Source organism: Bombina bombina, chromosome 8 (assembly GCF_027579735.1).
Source record: "Bombina bombina isolate aBomBom1 chromosome 8, aBomBom1.pri, whole genome shotgun sequence".
Classification (NCBI taxonomy): domain Eukaryota; kingdom Metazoa; phylum Chordata; class Amphibia; order Anura; family Bombinatoridae; genus Bombina; species Bombina bombina.
In genome coordinates, this window is record NC_069506.1 from 343,681,703 (window position 1) to 343,695,278 (window position 13,576).

Consider the following 13,576-nt stretch of genomic DNA (forward strand, 5'->3'; position numbering starts at 1 on the left):
TTTAGACCGCTGCTTCATAACTGGTGTTTCTGGCGAGTCTGAAGACCCGCCAGAAACAGGGGCCATCAAGCTCCATACAGAGCTGGTTAAATAGAGCCCAATGGGTGCAATTGATTGTCTATATAAAGATTACAGCTCATTACTACCGTACATAACTCCTTCTATACCAAATGCAGCTGGTTTTGTAAACTAGTATTCCAGTCCTGTTGCCACTCACTACCTTAGATGGACATTTAGTAACTGTATTTCCTACTTGTAGGACAACAAGGGCAATAAGGAATCCAGAATGGATTTAAACAGGCAGCAGTAATTGTAGTAAACGAATGGCAGAGACATATGGCCACAACTAGATACTGTACATTTAATAGTAATATGAAAGGAAAAATTGTGCTCTAAAGATTCAGATAGAGAGAAAAAAAAATAAAAATGACTTCTATAATCAAATATAGCTCTTTCTCTTGGTGAGACTGTGAGTCCTTTGTTGAAAAACCATATCTAGAGCAGCAATGCATTACTGGGAACTCGCTAAGCATATCTGGTGAGCCAATGACAGAAGGCATATGTATGTAGCAACCAATAACCAACTAACTCTCAGTAGAGCATTGCTGTTTCTGACCCTACCTAGGTTTATTTTTCAACAAAGGATATAAAGACAACAAAGCAAAATTGGTAATACAAGTGAAATGGAAAGTTATTTAAAGTGCACGCTTTATCTGAATTATGACAGTTTAATCATATAAACATAATGTACTGATTGTGAAGCTTCATATATATAAATAAAGACAGAGGAACACACCTAGATTACGAGTTTTGCGTTAGAGGCTGTGCGGTGCTAACGAGCAGTTTTCCCTCACCACTCACTTACAGACAGCGCTGGTATTACTAGTTTTAAGAAAAGGCAAGAAGTGAGCGTTGAGCAAAAATTTGCTCCTTACCGCACTCCAATACCAGCGCTGCTTAAGTCAGCGGTGAGCTGGTGTAACGTGCTCGTGCACGATTTCCCCATAGGAATCAATGGGGAGAACCGGCTTAAAAAAAGTCTAACACCTGCAAAAAAGCAGCGTAAAACTCAGTAACGTAGCCCCATTGATTCCTATGGGGAAATAAAATTTATGTCTACACCTAACACCCTAACATAAATCCTGAGTCTAAACATCCCTAATCTTACACTTATTAACCCCTAATCTGCCCCCCCCCCGACATCGCCGCCACCTGCATTATATTATTAACCCCTAATCTGCCGCTCTGGACACCGCCGCCACTTACATTATATGTATTAACCCCTAATCTGCTGCCCCCAACATCGCCGACACCTACATTATATTTATTAACCCCTAATCTGCCTTCCCCAATGTCGCCGACACCTACATTATATTTATTAACCCCTAATCTGCCTTCCCCAATGTCGCCGACACCTACATTATATTTATTAACCCCTAATCTGCCGCCCCCAATGTCGCTGCCACTATATTAAAGTTATTAACCCCTAAACCTAAGTGTAACCCTAAACCTAACACCCACTAACTTAATAAAATATAATTACAATAAATCTAAATAAATATTCCTATCATTAACTAAATAATTCCTATTTAAAACTAAATACTTACCTATAAAATAAACTGTAAGCTAGCTACAATATAACTAATAGTTACATTGTATCTAGCTTAGGGTTTATTTTTATTTTACAGGCAAGATTGTATTTATTTTAACTAGGTAGAATAGTTACTAAATAGTTATTAACTATTTACTAACTACCTAGCTAAAATAAATACAAAAGTACCTGTAAAATAAAACATAACTTATATTACAATAACACCTAACACTACACTATAATTAAATAAATTAACTAAATTACATACAATTAAATAAATTACATACAATTAACTAAATTAAATTAGCTAAAGTACAAAAACAAACAAACACTAAATTATAGAAAATAATAAACAAATTACAGATATTTAAACTAATTACACCTAATCTAATAGCCCTATTACAATATAAAAAAACCTAGCCTAAACTAAACTACCAATAGCCCTTAAAAGGGCCTTTTGGGGGGCATTGCCCCAAAGTAATCAGCTCTTTTACCTGTAAAAAAATACAAACAACACCCCCAACAGTAAAACCTACCAACCACATAACCAACTCCTCAAATAAAATACTATCTAAAAAAAAAACTAAGCTCCCCATTTCCCTGAAAAGGGTATTTGGATGGGCATTGCCCTTAAAAGTGCATTTAGCTCTTTTGCCGCCCAAAGTCCCTAACCTAAAAATAAAACCCACTCAATACACCCTTAAAAAGAACCTAACACTAACCCCCTGGAGATCAACTTATCGGAAGACGTCTTCATCCAAGCCGGGCCTCCAGACGGGCAGAACTCTTCATCCATCCGGCGCGGAGCGGGTCTATCTTCAAGACATCCGACGCAGAGCATCCTCTTCTGCCGATTGACTAATGACAAATGAAGGTACCTTTAAGTGACGTCATCCAATATGGCGTCCCTTAGAATTCTATCAGCCAATCGGAATTAAGGTAGAAAAAATCCTATTGGCTGATGCAATCAGCCAAAAGGATTGAAGTTCAATCCTATTGGCTGATCCAATAAGCCAATAGGATTGAGCTCGCATTCTATTGGCTGTTCCAATCAGCCAATAGAATGCAAGCTCAAACCAATTGGCTGATTGGAATCTAAGGGATGCCATCTTGGATGACGTCACTTAAAGGTACCTTCATTCGTCGTTAGTCTGTCGGATGAAGAGGATGCTCTGCGTCGGATGTCTTGAAGATGGACCCGCTCCGCGCTGGATGGATGAAGATAGAAGATGCCGTCTGGATGAAGACTTCTGCCCGTCTGGAGGACCACTTCGCCCGGCTTGGATGAAGACTTCTCCCGGCTTCATTGAAGACTTCGGCCCGGCTTGGATGAAGACGTTTTCCAGTAAGTCGATCTTCAGAGGGTTACTGTTAGGTTTTTTTAATGGTGTATTGGTGGGTTTTATTTTTAGGTTAGGGACTTTGGGCGGCAAAAGAGCTAACTGCCCTTTTAAGGGCAATGCCCATCCAAATGCCCTTTTCAGGGCAATGGGGAGCTTAGGTTTTTTTAGATAGTATTTTATTTGGGGGTTGGTTGTGTGGGTGGTGGGTTTTACTGTTGGGGGGTTGTTTGTATTTTTTTTTTACAGGTAAAAGATCTGATTACTTTGGGGCAATGCCCCGCAAAAGGCCCTTTTAAGGGCTATTGGTAGTTTAGTTTAGGCTAGGGTTTTTGTTTTATTTTGGGGGAGCTTTTTTTATTTTAATAGGGCTATTAGATTAGGTGTAATTAGTTTAAATATCTGTAATTTGTTTATTATTTTCTGTAATTTAGTGGGGTTTTTTTTTACTTTAGCTAATTTAATTTAATTTTGCTAATTGTATGTCATTTATTTAATTGTATTTAATTTAGTTAATTTATTTAATTATAGTGTAGTGTTAGGTGTATTGTAACTTAGGTTAGGTTTTATTTTACAGGAACTTTTGTATTTATTTTAGCTAGGTAGTTATTAAATAGTTAATAACTATTTATTAACTATTCTTCCTAGTTAAAATAAATACAAAGTTGCCTGTAAAATAAAAATAAACACTAAGCTAGCTACAATGTAACTATTAGTTATATTGTAGCTAGCTTAGGGTTTATTTTATAGGTAAGTATTTAGTTTTAAATAGGAATAATGTAGTTAATGATAGGAATATTTATTTAGATTTATTTAAATTATATTTAAACTAGGGTGTGTTAGGTTTAGGGTTAGAGTTAGGATTAGGGGTTAATAACTTTAATATAGTGGCGGCGACATTGGTGGCGGCAGATTATGGTTTAATAATATAATGTAGGTGTCGGCGATATAAGGGAAGGAAGATTAGGGGTTAATAGATATAATGTTATAATGTAGGTGTCGGCGATGTTGGGGGCAGCAGATTAGGGGTTCATAAATATAATGTAGGTGGCGGCGATGTCCGGAGCAGCAGATTAGGGGTTAAAATTTTTATTATAGTGTTTGCGATGCGGGAGGGCCTCGGTTTAGGGGTTAAAAGGTAGTTTATGGGTGTTAGTGTACTTTTTAGCACTTTAGTTATGAGTTTTATGTTACAGCGTTGTAGTGTAAAACTCATAACTACTGACTTTTAAATGTGTTAGGGATCTTGACAGGGTAGGCTGTACCGCTCAGTTTTTGGCCTCCCAGGACAGACTTGTAATATCAGCGCTATGGAAGTCCCATAGAAAAAAGACTTTACGAAGTTTACGTAAGTCGTTTTGCGGTAAGGCCAATGAAGTGTGCGGTGACCCTAAACCTGCAAGACTCGTAATAGCAGCGGTAGTGAAAAAGCAGCGTTAGGACCTCTTAACGATGCTTTTTTACCCTAACGCACTACTCGTAATCGAGTCGCAAGTTATGAGTCAATGAACAAGCTGCTATTGGGTGAGTGCAGATAAAAGTGATCTATGGCTTTCTCATCCCCTGACGTCACACTCTCCTGTTGGTCTGGCAATAGCATGCAGAAAATCTGATTATTCACTTACAGCAGGGCCTGTGAATGGACTGTGATCGCAGTTCTCTTCCCAAGATTGGCGCAGTGTGTACACAAAGTCCTGGTAATAGTTGTGAGATTGGTTAAACATCGAGAACCCCAGGATGTTCACCCGCTCGTCCAATGGGCTCTCAAAAAGTTGTAGAGAAAACTCCTAAACAAACACCAAGCAGAAGAGTTAATCCCAGGTGGTCGGCATAGCATTTTAATAGATGCGTTACTATAGATAGATAGATTAAAAAAAAAAGCACAATTATACCTTTTTAATGGCAAAGATTACATACAGTATATATATCATTTGATTAGCTAAAGTTTACCAACACTTTACTCTTACATAGAAAAAAGATCTAAGGGATTTTTTTTATAATAAACCCTTGACTGCCAAATAATGATTCTATTACATTCTAAACAAAGAATAACAGGACATGAAAAATCAAGAATTAGTATTTCTAAGTATCAGCAGAAGCGTCTGACTTGAGCATCATTGTCAATAGATTGTTGGCTAATTGTGTTGCCAACTGAAATCAATACACCCAACATGAGTGACAGTCCTAGGCTTTATGCTAATATTTGCAATAAAGTTGTATTCAATAGCAACAAAAATCCATTCCTAGTCAGCATTTCCTCTCAAGCTCACATGTAGGAATTTTCTTAGTTTAATGCAAATTCTGAAAATAATCTCTGTCTTGTACTTCTGATCTAATAATCTATACCAGCTACATAACTATTTGTGGCCCAAATTTACAAATATTAATCCCCAAATATTTACTAGTAGCCCCAAGTGGTACATATTCTGCAACTTTTAAATTATACAGCAAATCTTAAAGGGTCATGGAAGTCAACATTCAACTTACATGATTCATATAAAGCTTACAATTAAAAAAAAAATCTATCTATCTATCTATCTATCTATCATCTATCTATATGTCTGTCTTTCTCTATTTGTCTATCTATCTATCTATCTATCTATTTATCTATCTATTATCTATCTATCTATATGTCTGTCTTTCTCTATTTGTCTATCTATCTATCTATCTATTTATCTGTCTATCTATCTATCTATATGTCTGTCTTTCTCTATCTATCTATTTATCTATCTATCTATCTATCTATCTATCTATCTATCTATCTATCTATCTATCTATCTATCTGTATATCTAGTTTGTCTGCAATGGTAAAGAAGTGTTACTGAATACAATTACATTTGTCCCAGTAATCTTGCAGACATAAGAACTGACCGTAGATATTGTGGGGGTTTATGGGGTGTTTATTGAGTCCTGGTCTGGCTAATTCACCTAAACCTGATTGCCCTTGTGAAGTCATCTCACAGTTGTCTCATGTTTGCTTTTATTTTATTTGTATTGAACTTTTTTTTCTTGCATATTTTAAAGTTGAATGTTTAATAGTGGCTGTTTTTATTTACTATTATTATAATTATTATTATTATTATTATTATTATTATTATTATTACTATTATTATTATTATTATTATTATTATTTTCATTTATTTGCTTTGAAAAGCGTTTTTGTGCTGATGGTAACTTTCACAGTGAAACAAATTCATCAAACGTGAATGGTTGCAGCCCAATTTATGGCAATGAAGCAAGGGTCACCGCTGCAGTTGGTTGCAGTCCCATTTATGGCAATGAAGCAAGGGTCACCGCTGCAGTTGGTTGCAGTCCCATTTATGGCAATGAAGCAAGGGTCACCGCTGCAGTTGGTTGCAGCCCCATTTATGGCAATGAAGCAAGGGTCACCGCTGCAGTTGGTTGCAGCCCCATTTATGGCAATGAAGCAAGGGTCACCGCTGCAGTTGGTTGCAGCCCCATTTATGGCAATGAAGCAAGGGTCACCGCTGCAGTTGGTTGCAGCCCCATTTATGGCAATGAAGCAAGGGTCACCGCTGCAGTTGGTTGCAGCCCCATTTATGGCAATGAAGCAAGGGTCACCGCTGCAGTTGGTTGCAGCCCCATTTATGGCAATGAAGCAAGGGTCACCGCTGCAGTTGGTTGCAGCCCCATTTATGGCAATGAAGCAAGGGTCACCGCTGCAGTTGGTTGCAGCCCCATTTATGGCAATGAAGCAAGGGTCACCGCTGCAGTTGGTTGCAGCCCCATTTATGGCAATGAAGCAAGGGTCACCGCTGCAGTTGGTTGCAGCCCCATTTATGGCAATGAAGCAAGGGTCACCGCTGCAGTTGGTTGCAGCCCCACTTATTGCAATGAAGCAAGGGTCACCGCTGCATTTGGTTGCAGCCCCATTTATGGCAATGAAGCAAGTGTCACCGCTGCAGTTGGTTGCAGCCCCATTTATGGCAATGAAGCAAGTGTCACCGCTGCAGTTGGTTGCAGCCCCGTTTATGGCAATGAAGCAAGGGTCACCGCTGCAGTTGGTTGCAGCCCCATTTATGGCAATGAAGCAAGTGTCACCGCTGCAGTTGGTTGCCGTCCCATTTATGGCAATGAAGCAAATGGTCACCGCTGCAGTTGGTTGCAGCCCCATTTATGGCAATGAAGCAAGTGTCACCGCTGCAGTTGGTTGCAGCCCCATTTATGGCAATGAAGCAAGGGTCACCGCTGCAGTTGGTTGCAGCCCCATTTATGGCAATGAAGCAAGGGTCACCGCTGCAGTTGGTTGCTGCCCCATTTATGGCAATGAAGCAAGTGTCACCGCTGCAGTTGGTTGCTGCCCCATTTATGGCAATGAAGCAAGTGTCACCGCTGCAGTTGGTTGCTGCCCCATTTATGGCAATGAAGCAAGGGTCACCGCTGCAGATGGTTGCAGTCCCATTTATGGCAATGAAGCAAGGGTCACCGCTGCAGTTGGTTGCTGTCCCATTTATGGCAATGAAGCAAGTGTCACCGCTGCAGTTGGTTGCCGTCCCATTTATGGCAATGAAGCAAATTGTCACCGCTGAAGTTACAGATTTTTATGAATTCTGCAATTTTAAGTTGCAAAGTAGTGGAGCCTTTTTTTCTACAAGAAATACATGTGACAGATTTTTTCTTTAAAGGGACGGTAAAGAAAACAAAAACTGAAATGGATTGGATAGCGTATGACATTTTAAACAACTTTCCCAATTTATTCTACTATTAATTTTGCTTATTTCTCTTGGTATTCTTTGTTGAAGAGTAATCCTAGGTGAGCTTTTATCAGCGTTCACGTGTCTAAAGCCATATTGCAGCAGTGTTTGCAACATTGTTTATTGAAGTTTTATGCAATGTTGCAAATGCTGGTGCCATAGACTGCTAAAATATGTGCACACTCCTAAGCCTACCTAGGTTTATTCTTCAACAAAATTAAGCAAATTAAGCAAATTTGTTAATAAAAGTAAATTAGAAAGTTAAATTAAAATTGCAGGTTCTTTCTGAATCATGGCTGTTAAATTTTGACTTTACTGTCCCTTTAAATAACGCTGCTTTGGTTTTTATACCCCTTTAATCTAGAAGGTTAATTTAATTTAAACACAAAAACAACACTGACTCATTTATGGAATTTAAGAAGTAATTATCTCAGTAATTATTTTATATGATTTTCTAGGCATTTCTTGGAGCAGTTATGTAGCAACCATTAATGGGAAGATCATTTTTATATTGTAAGTACAATATTAGCCGATATTTTGACCTTAAGAATTTAATTGCAGTTTTTAATGAGGAATGTTCAATGCAAAGTTTAATTACACACGCCGTGCTAATTGCTCTTTCAAGTAGGTTTTTTGTCAGAACTGATATTAATTAGTGTTCCAGGGTATAAATGTGTGCAGTGATACTTGCATGCCTTTGTAACACTTAGAAATATACAGTAATTGTATTTACATTATCAGATAGTCTGCACTGCTTGCAATGAGTTTTCATTACTTTTACAGTAATAACTTTTTTTGTTGTATACCAGAACCTTTAATAAGACATATTTTTCTTTTAATTAGTTACAATCACAAAAAAACAGATTACTTTTGTAGATTAATACAGGTATACCCCGCTCATACAGCGGGTTAGGGACCGGAGCCCCGCTGTAAAGTGAGGTGTACCTGTACCTGATAATTGCCATTGTTTGTAAATTGCTACTGCAACAATGTATCCATAAAAACCTGAGAAAGGATACACTATGTAAATATTATTATTTATTTAGTTCAGTACATAGTGTGTTGTTTCTTTAATTTATGGGGTGAAAATTAAGTTTATACGAGACGCAGAGCACATTTTCTGTAACATCTCAAAGAGGTTATTTAATATACTGACATAGGATAGATATCAGTTTAGGTGAGGTTGTGAGAATCTAGCCCTTACTGACATAGGATAGATATCAGTTTAGGTGAGTTTGTGTGAATCTAGCCCTTACTGACATAGGATAGATATCAGTTTAGGTGAATTTGTGAGAATCTAGCTCTTACTGACATAGGATAGATATAAGTTTAGGTGAGTTTGTGAGAATCTAGCCCTTACTGACATAGGATAGATATCAGTTTAGGTGAGTTTGTGTGAATCTAGCCCTTACTGACATAGGATAGATATAAGTTTAGGTGAGGTTGTGAGAATCTAGCCCTTACTGACATAGGATAGATATCAGTTTAGGTGAGTTTGTGAGAATCTAGCACTTACTGACATAGGATAGATATCAGTTTAGGTGAGTTTGTGTGAATCTAGCCCTTACTGACATAGGATAGATATCAGTTTAGGTGAGTTTGTGAGAATCTAGCTCTTACTGACATAGGATAGATATCAGTTTAGGTGAGTTTGTGAGAATCTAGCTCTTACTGACATAGGATAGATATCAGTTTAGGTGAGTTTGTGAGAATCTAGCTCTTACTGACATAGGATAGATATCAGTTTAGGTGAGTTTGTGAGAATCTAGCCCTTACTGACATAGGATAGATATAAGTTTAGGTGAGATTGTGTGAATCTAGCTCTTACTGACATAGGATAGATATAAGTTTAGATGAGTTTGTGTGAATCTAGCTCTTACTGACATAGGATAGATATAAGTTTAGGTGAGTTTGTGAGAATCTAGCCCTTACTGACATAGGATAGATATCAGTTTAGGTGAGTTTGTGAGAATCTAGCCCTTACTGACATAGGATAGATATAAGTTTAGGTGAGTTTGTGAGAATCTAGCTCTTACTGACATAGGATAGATATCAGTTTAGGTGAGGTTGTGAGAATCTAGCTCTTACTGACATAGGATAGATATCAGTTTAGGTGAGTTTGTGAGAATCTAGCCCTTACTGACATAGGATAGATATAAGTTTAGGTGAGATTGTGTGAATCTAGCTCTTACTGACATAGGATAGATATAAGTTTAGATGAGTTTGTGTGAATCTAGCTCTTACTGACATAGGATAGATATAAGTTTAGGTGAGTTTGTGAGAATCTAGCCCTTACTGACATAGGATAGATATCAGTTTAGGTGAGTTTGTGAGAATCTAGCTCTTACTGACATAGGATAGATATAAGTTTAGGTGAGTTTGTGAGAATCTAGCCCTTACTGACATAGGATAGATATAAGTTTAGGTGAGTTTGTGAGAATCTAGCTCTTACTGACATAGGATAGATATCAGTTTAGGTCAGATTGTGAGAATCTAGCTCTTACTGACATAGGATAGATATCAGTTTAGGTGAGTTTGTGTGAATCTAGCCCTTACTGACATAGGATAGATATCAGTTTAGGTGAGTTTGTGAGAATCTAGCTCTTACTGACATAGGATAGATATCAGTTTAGGTGAGTTTGTGAGAATCTAGCTCTTACTGACATAGGTTAGATATCAGTTTAGGTGAGTTTGTGAGAATCTAGCTCTTACTGACATAGGATAGATATAAGTTTAGGTGAGTTTGTGAGAATCTAGCTCTTACTGACATAGGATAGATATCAGTTTAGGTGAGTTTGTGAGAATCTAGCCCTTACTGACATAGGATAGATATCAGTTTAGGTGAGTTTGTGAGAATCTAGCTCTTACTGACATAGGATAGATATCAGTTTAGGTGAGTTTGTGAGAATCTAGCCCTTACTGACATAGGATAGATATCAGTTTAGGTGAGTTTGTGTGAATCTAGCCCTTACTGACATAGGATAGATATCAGTTTAGGTGAGTTTGTGTGAATCTAGCCCTTACTGACATAGGATAGATATCAGTTTAGGTGAGTTTGTGAGAATCTAGCTCTTACTGACATAGGATAGATATCAGTTTAGGTGAGTTTGTGAGAATCTAGCCCTTACTGACATAGGATAGATATCAGTTTAGGTGAGTTTGTGAGAATCTAGCTCTTACTGACATAGGATAGATATCAGTTTAGGTGAGTTTGTGAGAATCTAGCTCTTACTGACATAGGATAGATATCAGTTTAGGTGAGTTTGTGAGAATCTAGCCCTTACTGACATAGGATAGATATAAGTTTAGGTGAGATTGTGTGAATCTAGCTCTTACTGACATAGGATAGATATAAGTTTAGATGAGTTTGTGTGAATCTAGCTCTTACTGACATAGGATAGATATAAGTTTAGGTGAGTTTGTGAGAATCTAGCCCTTACTGACATAGGATAGATATCAGTTTAGGTGAGTTTGTGAGAATCTAGCCCTTACTGACATAGGATAGATATAAGTTTAGGTGAGTTTGTGAGAATCTAGCTCTTACTGACATAGGATAGATATTAGTTTAGGTGAGTTTGTGAGAATCTAGCCCTTACTGACATAGGATAGATATCAGTTTAGGTGAGTTTGTGAGAATCTAGCCCTTACTGACATAGGATAGATATCAGTTTAGGTGAGTTTGTGAGAATCTAGCCCTTACTGACATAGGATAGATATAAGTTTAGGTGAGTTTGTGAGAATCTAGCTCTTACTGACATAGGATAGATATTAGTTTAGGTGAGTTTGTGAGAATCTAGCCCTTACTGACATAGGATAGATATCAGTTTAGGTGAGTTTGTGAGAATCTAGCCCTTACTGACATAGGATAGATATCAGTTTAGGTGAGTTTGTGAGAATCTAGCCCTTACTGACATAGGATAGATATCAGTTTAGGTGAGTTTGTGAGAATCTAGCCCTTACTGACATAGGATAGATATCAGTTTAGGTGAGTTTGTGAGAATCTAGCCCTTACTGACATAGGATAGATATAAGTTTAGGTCAGATTGTGTGAATCTAGCTCTTACTGACATAGGATAGATATCAGTTTAGGTGAGTTTGCGAGAATCTAGCCCTTACTGACATAGGATAGATATCAGTTTAGGTGAGTTTGTGAGAATCTAGCCCTTACTGACATAGGATAGATATCAGTTTAGGTGAGTTTGTGAGAATCTAGCCCTTACTGACATAGGATAGATATAAGTTTAGGTCAGATTGTGTGAATCTAGCTCTTACTGACATAGGATAGATATAAGTTTAGGTGTGTTTGTGAGAATCTAGCCCTTACTGACATAGGATAGATATCAGTTTAGGTGAGTTTGTGAGAATCTAGCCCTTACTGACATAGGATAGATATAAGTTTAGGTCAGATTGTGAGAATCTAGCCCTTACTGACATAGGATAGATATCAGTTTAGGTGAGTTTGTGAGAATCTAGCCCTTACTGACATAGGATAGATATCGGTTTAGGTGAGTTTGTGAGAATCTAGCTCTTACTGACATAGGATAGATATCAGTTTAGCTGAGTTTGTGAGAATCTAGCTCTTACTGACATAGGATAGATATAAGTTTAGGTGAGTTTGTGAGAATCTAGCCCTTACTGACATAGGATAGATATCAGTTTAGCTGAGTTTGTGAGAATCTAGCCCTTACTGACATAGGATAGATATCAGTTTAGGTGAGTTTGTGAGAATCTAGCCCTTACTGACATAGGATAGATATAAGTTTAGGTGAGTTTGTGAGAATCTAGCTCTTACTGACATAGGTGAGATATAAGTTTAGATGAGTTTGTGTGAATCTAGCCCTTACTGACATAGGATAGATATCAGTTTAGGTGAGTTTGTGAGAATCTAGCTCTTACTGACATAGGATAGATATCAGTTTAGGTGAGTTTGTGAGAATCTAGCTCTTACTGACATAGGATAGATATAAGTTTAGGTGAGTTTGTGAGAATCTAGCCCTTACTGACATAGGATAGATATCAGTTTAGGTGAGTTTGTGAGAATCTAGCTCTTACTGACATAGGATAGATATCAGTTTAGGTGAGTTTGTGAGAATCTAGCCCTTACTGACATAGGATAGATATCAGTTTAGGTGAGTTTGTGAGAATCTAGCCCTTACTGACATAGGATAGATATCAGTTTAGGTGAGTTTGTGAGAATCTAGCCCTTACTGACATAGGATAGATATTAGTTTAGGTGAGTTTGTGAGAATCTAGCCCTTACTGACATAGGATAGATATCAGTTTAGGTGAGTTTGTGAGAATCTAGCTCTTACTGACATAGGATAGATATCAGTTTAGGTGAGTTTGTGAGAATCTAGCTCTTACTGACATAGGATAGATATCAGTTTAGGTGAGTTTGTGAGAATCTAGCTCTTACTGACATAGGATAGATATAAGTTTAGGTGAGTTTGTGAGAATCTAGCCCTTACTGACATAGGATAGATATCAGTTTAGGTGAGTTTGTGAGAATCTAGCCCTTACTGACATAGGATAGATATAAGTTTAGGTGAGTTTGTGAGAATCTAGCCCTTACTGACATAGGATAGATATCAGTTTAGGTGAGTTTGTGAGAATCTAGCTCTTACTGACATAGGATAGATATCAGTTTAGGTGAGTTTGTGAGAATCTAGCTCTTACTGACATAGGATAGATATAAGTTTAGGTGAGTTTGTGAGAATCTAGCCCTTACTGACATAGGATAGATATCAGTTTAGGTGAGTTTGTGAGAATCTAGCCCTTACTGACATAGGATAGATATAAGTTTAGGTGAGTTTGTGAGAATCTAGCCCTTACTGACATAGGATAGATATCAGTTTAGGTGAGTTTGTGAGAATCTAGCTCTTACTGACATAGGATAGATATCAGTTTAGGTGAGTTTGTGAGAATCTAGC

At 37.6% G+C, this 13,576-nt stretch overlaps 1 protein-coding gene across 1 annotated transcript in view; it reads right to left on the reverse strand.

Annotated features, from left to right (window-relative positions):
* Positions 1-13,576, reverse strand: part of GRIK4 (glutamate ionotropic receptor kainate type subunit 4) — a 777,161-nt gene that overhangs the window by 359,893 nt on the left and 403,692 nt on the right. The window contains exon 7 of the mRNA XM_053691193.1: positions 4,557-4,718. Coding sequence (XP_053547168.1) covers positions 4,557-4,718 — 162 coding nt within the window. The remainder of the gene's footprint in view (positions 1-4,556; positions 4,719-13,576) is intronic.